Raw genomic sequence first — 6,816 nt, forward strand, 5'->3', positions numbered from 1 at the left:
AATGCTTAGGCAATAGTATATATTAAGAAAATATTTGAACTCATATATAATACATATATTTAATTTACATAATAGATGCTCTTATGGAAAGAATTAATAATTTACAAGTAATTATTTCTATAAAATATCAACTTATTATTGTGTAATATAAAAACAAATTACTAAATAAACATACCTATCATAGATTTTCATATATTTTTATTATTATGAAAATAATTATGCACATATTTACAATATTACTCATGATTTTGATGAAAAATTTATAACATTATTAATGACACGTAAATATATCAATATAAAAATAAATTCCATGAACATATTTCTCATGTAATACCTTGGCAGGTTACTACAACTCAACATATTGTATAATGCACCAAGACACAAAGATTATATATTTCATAATAATTACTATTTGATTACACAATAAAATATTGTTCCTATAATTGTTATAATATTGTAACTGAGTACACAAATAATAAATCAAATATAGGTGATATAATAGGGTAATTTTCCCGTAATACATCCACAAGTAACTGATTAAGAAGATTATTAAGTTTAACGATTCTTGTCTTATTTCAAGTTTTGTCTTCCAAGAGTATAGAATAAACTACACTTTATGTTGTATATACATCTCATTCGTTGCATAAGATATCATTATGGCACTTTATTATATAAAGAAATATATAACTACAAAATTTATATCATATGACATTAAAGGTTTCGTATTACCAAAACAATAATAAAATACTTTTATTATAAACATTGCTCATAATATAGCTTCTACAAATATAGTCATCAATTCTGTAATCATTGTTACATAAGCAAACCGGAAAAAGTGAATAAAAATCATATTCATGAATAATAATTTAAAAAAAAATTATTGAAAAATATGAATGAATTTCTACAAGCATATATTCTATTGCACAAAAGTAATTTATAGCGCAAAATAATAATATACTACTAAATAAAATATAGTAAGCGGCTCAGAATCGATGAAAAATCCTGATACATATAAATAAACGAAGTTATTTATAAACCAAAATATCTGTTAAATTTCTTTTTAGAAAAATTATACAGCTCTAATATATTAGAAGTATATATATATAAATTAAGCGTAGTAAAAAATTTCTGAAATTTTGATAATACCAAATGATCTGAAAGATATGCAAAACTAAAATTCATTTAAGAAATTTAAAACATAATGGTCACATAAAATATTATTTTGTTTCATGTATATAATATATATTAAAAAATATATATATCGCTCAAAAAGCATAACATGCTTTTTATATATTATTCCGAATTCAGTGCTTGTAATAGACATAACAAATATATTTCATGGTTTCATAATACTATAAAGAAACATATATAGAATTTATAATGTGTCAACTATTTTAACTATTATATAAGTATGTCTGTGCTACAATCTATTTTGATAAATAAAACATTTATATTCGTAAATATCATTTGTTATATTTACTGCTCCATTACTACTTCCGATATTATTAAAGCAAGCATAAATTAAAAATTATTATATGCTTGTGAAGGACTTATCATCATTTCTAATAACTGCAAGAGCATTTCTAAATAGAAGTTCAAAAAAGTGAATTCTTTCTCAACTTTTATATCTACATGAAACTAAACATGTATAGAAATATGTTGACGAAAACTAGATTTAGGAACTACATTTACAAATGCACATTACAAAGGAATAATACTATTATTTAGTAGGAATGAATAAATGCAAAAACTTTTTTTTTATATGATTTAATTATTCTTCTTTTTTCACATATAATGTTTTCCTCGTATTATAATATACATATATATATAAGTGTACATGTTTTTTTTCTTTTTTTTTTAATACAATTTTTTAAGTACTAATTTTAGATAATCTTGTTCCACATAACTTTCATGTAAATGAGTTATATTTTATGGCTTAAAATTATTTACCTGAATAATAAAAATTTTTATTTTATATATATACATATAAACATATTATTCAAAATTCAATATATATCTTAACATATTAAATTATATTTATGAGATGCAGTAATATTAAAAAGTTCACAATGGAATGCGATATTATAGGAAAAATAAGCGGGTTTCCTAATAAGCTATAATTATATTGAATACTAGGTTTAACAAAAAATTTGTGAATTCATAATACAATGGTAAATATTTTAGTAAAAAATATCATGATATGCGCCCCTTAAAATAATTAATTTTATATAAAATTTATAATTTCTGACTAATGATAATTTAATAAATAAATATAAAATTAGTTTTTAATGGCTTCGATTAGAAACTAATCATTAATTTTTTGGAAAAATGTAGAGTAAATTTATTTATTCAATCATATTTTCATCAAAAAAATTAAAGCATATCATATGAGTTATTATGTAGCATATTTATTTGTGATCTAAATTTTTAATGAACATTCTATTTTAAATATTCATTTAAAATCATGTACTAAATGAGTAAAAAAGTGTAATATATATTAAGACACACGTATTTATGGTAGTATTACGCATTAAATTATTATTTCTTTTCATTCATCCAATGTGATAGATCTAATATTTTTTTTTTACTATACATTAAAGCCAATAATTTTTAATGAGATAATATAATTTTAAATGATTTAAAACTTAAAAATGGAAAAAAGTATATAATAAGCTTTAAAATGTAGCTTATTTGAGAACTATCTCTTAAATTGAAAATAACGTATGAATCTTGTAAAATAGTTCGCTCTCTTATGGGCTATAATGATATTGCACTATTAAATTATTATATTATAGAACATAAAAAATAATAAAACATTAGATATATAAAACTTGTTTACACATTTCATATAATTAAGGTTTATAGTGTTATAAAAATTTCACTTAAATAATATTTTGGGATACATTATAATTATTCTTAATATACATATATATATATGAGTATTATACATGTAAGTATTAATATAAAATTATATTTTATCATAGGATCAAGGAAATAGATGTAATAAATTAAACTCATATTATGTATTATATGCAAAATTAAACATAATTCATGTAAAATCTAAAAATACATTTTATGAAACATAAATAAATCTTTTGTTATTTATAATAAAATTATCACAGCCTTAATCCTAGCCAAATTCTTCAATTTTATGTCTATTTATTTCTTATGTTCTTATTGATTCTTAGGAATACGATAAAACATTTAGGTATAATAAAATGCATATTTAGTTATTTGATGTATTTCTTCTTCAACATTATATATGAAAAGGTCATTTCATTTTTATATAACCAATTTCTTTTTTATTACTATGAACCGAAACGTTATTGGTATGTGAGAACAATAAGCAAAACATTGCGCTTTATTTCACCATTTACTATAAAATGTAGAAAAAAATAAAATATAAAAATATATATTTGTATATATGAGAAAATATATACTCATATAGACAACTTTAACATACAAAAGCTTATACATTTTATAAAATTTTATGTTTTCTTTATTTTCTTCACTTTTGCTTTTTGGTGAACCTGTATATTAAATCTTCCTAATATAATAACTGTTAAAAATAATTTGTTGTATATCATCCTTTTATTTTGAAGATATTATTTTTAATATGGCATTTACAACATCGATCCAATTTTATTCTTTTCTATATATTATATAATATATAACAACTTGTACATAAAAAAGGAAAAAGTTATATTTTATACCTATTTTGTGAAATATATGATTTGTCTAATAATGTATTTATTACTAAAACAATATTCACATAATAAAAGTTATTAATATTGCTTAAAATACATTATTTTCATTTACCAATCTGTTCAATTTAATTGATTTTGCATTATCGAGGTGTAATAATCATCTATTGGTCTCCTACAAACATATATAGTTATTGAAAAATAATATACAATAATAGTAAGCTAAATAAATATAATTCATAAGAAATTATTCTTGAATACGAGAAAATTAATTGCTCTAAAATATTCATTATTGAATATACTAATAAGAGTACTTATAAAATATATTTTCACTGATCATATGTGTTATGTTAAATAGAATGTGCTTAATAAATGATATTCGCGCTTATGCACAATTCTTTTATGTATTATCCACAGAGAATTAAATACTAATATAAATAAATATATATGTAAATTTTGTTACTACGCATTATTGCAACATGTTCTTTGAAAAATCATGTCTAATTTCCATACAAGTATTTATGTCTTACTATGTAAAAGTATTAATAATTAATTTAAATTATTTCTACACATATTCCAACATTAATTATTAAGGACAGCTGCAATTCTCATGAATATTTTTATAATAATTTATTTACAAATATATATATATATCAAAAATCAATTTACTGTTTCATTAAATAAGTATGACTGAAGATGTATTGGATATAAGAAAATTAAGCAGGCTTGTTAGTTTTTTTTATACTTTTCTAACAAATAATATTATGAGTAAAAACACTTATTAAATATTATATAATACATTGCAACTTTAGAATATGCATTTATTAATATAAATTTTATATATTTTTTCATTAATGACAGTATCCGTTTTTAAAAGAGACATGGAACTTATTTGAAGAACTTGATGAAACAGTAGAGATAAAATTACAAAATAAAATATATGAAGACATATGCAATGGGGTTGCCCTTATATTAAAACAACATGATAAAAAGTACATTGATTTCTGCAAGAAGCTTGTAAGAAATTATAATCTACTTTGTAATAATCCAGGTGAATGCAAAATTAAGCCTAGCTATTGTAATGACTTGAACAATTGGTTGTATTATTATATAAAAAAAGAAAACCTCGATGGAGAAATTTTTAGTAATTTTTTCAATGATATTATAAGACAATCGAAATTTTATGCTCCCCAAAACAGAATGTGCTTATATTCATACGATACAAATTATTCAGAACCCAATAAAATTGTAATGTTAAACATATTTGAATCTAACATAAGTGTAATTATTAGCGTGTTAAAAGGTCAGTATGATGTAATGAAATGCTACTGTCAAGAATTTGTCAAGGAGATAGTACAAATATATAAAACCATGAATGAAAAGTATTGTAGAAATGGAAATGGTACAATAGAAAAAAATGTGAGCACTTGTTCCAAACTAAGGACTTTTAGTAGTTTGTACACAGGATATATCTATAATGAAGAATCTATGAAAAGTATATTACCGTCATTAACATCTAATAATAATATAGAATTTATGAGTTGTGAATCGAATGTTGAAGAAAAAAAATTACAATTAGAAAACGAAATGTCAGCATTAACTCAGGTTTATACAAAAAATGAACTCCAAGAATTTGAGCACCAAAGCTCAAATATACCCACAATAAATATTATACCAACAGTTCTATCAATAATTGGTGGAATATTATCCTTTTTTATGTTATCCTATAAGGTTAATATAATGCCTTTTGAAAAATATAAACAAATTGTGAAAACAACATTTTGCATGTTGTAATCCCAAATACTAAAAAATAAATATATAACGTTTATAAATATAAAAAATTATTATTATCTTTTTTATTAGTTCACACCAATTGGTAACATGTTTCGCTCCAAGAAAAGGGTAAAAAAAATAAAAAGTATTTACGATAGAGATGAGGAAAAAGAATTATTTTACCATACACCAGATAAAGCAAATATATATTCATATAATAAGAGATATGAGATAGCATATGGAAGATTATGAATATAATAATTCTACTACTACGTTCTAAAAATATGTGTTATTATAATTCTTATGAACCGATTAAATATTAATTAAATTGCTATTCGGAAAGGAAACGCAACTACCAAAAATGAAACAGCATTAAAAATAAAAAATATAACAATTATTAAAAAAATTAAGAACACACAATAATTATATATTTATAAATTCAAAGTCATAATAGAAAATAATAATATTTATATAAGTTAAAAAAGTAATTTTATTATGTAAATAACTTATCACTTATAAAAAAAAAAATTAAAAACGAAAAAAAATTTGAATAATCTTAAATGTCATGAAAATTAATAAATGAGGAGTACATCAAATAAAATTTATATGTCAATATAAAAAACTTTTTGAGTAAATATAAAACAGATCATCTAAATCAACTATATATTTATGAAATTGCTATAAATCCTACACGTATAAGCGTATAATATATCGAAGTCTTTTTTATTATTCCTTAATGTAACCTCAATAATGTCTTTTATAATAAAAATAGATTTTATAAAAAAATAAGCAGATAAATCAACTGATTTATATTATTAAACTCAAAAATTAAGGAATAGCGCTCTTGCTATTATATGTAGTTATATTATTTTTGTGCTCTACGATGAATCGAATATTTTACAATCAATATTATATTAATATATAGATGAACATAATTAAATCTATTTTATAATATCCCATTATAAAAATTAAATATATGTACTAAAAGATAAAGAAGTATATAATTAACAATTATGTATGCATATTAAGCTCCCAATTTATAAATGTTTAAGGCATTATATTAATATATAAAATAATCCTTAATACTTTAAACTTATGGTTTTACTCTTTCATTTTATTTGTTTTTTTATACACCCTTATCAAACAATTTTTTTTGTGTAAATTGTTATAATGATTATAAATATATGCTATTAAAATTTTTTAAACTATCTTGCAATTAGCTTATAAGAACTGACTTATGTAAATAATACTTATGTGTACTTATTAAATAGTTTAATTAGTAATCATCACTTAATTCTACAAAATTATTATCAAATATATTATTATTTTTGCTATATAC

At 20.7% G+C, this 6,816-nt stretch overlaps 1 protein-coding gene across 1 annotated transcript; it reads left to right on the top strand.

The window, feature by feature from the left end:
* Positions 1 to 4,390: 4,390 nt before the first annotated feature.
* On the top strand, positions 4,391 to 5,729 carry PGO_003570 (variable surface protein; the record flags this gene model as incomplete). The annotated part of the gene is made up of 3 exons (XM_028691335.1): positions 4,391 to 4,432; positions 4,566 to 5,435; positions 5,568 to 5,729. 3 exons carry the CDS (start codon positions 4,391 to 4,393, stop codon positions 5,727 to 5,729), a joined length of 1,074 nt encoding a protein of 357 aa, XP_028547136.1.
* Between the last annotated feature and the right edge of the window lie 1,087 nt (positions 5,730 to 6,816).

This window comes from Plasmodium gonderi, assembly GCF_002157705.1.
Source record: "Plasmodium gonderi DNA, contig: Pgo-contig_480, whole genome shotgun sequence".
NCBI lineage: Eukaryota > Apicomplexa > Aconoidasida > Haemosporida > Plasmodiidae > Plasmodium > Plasmodium gonderi.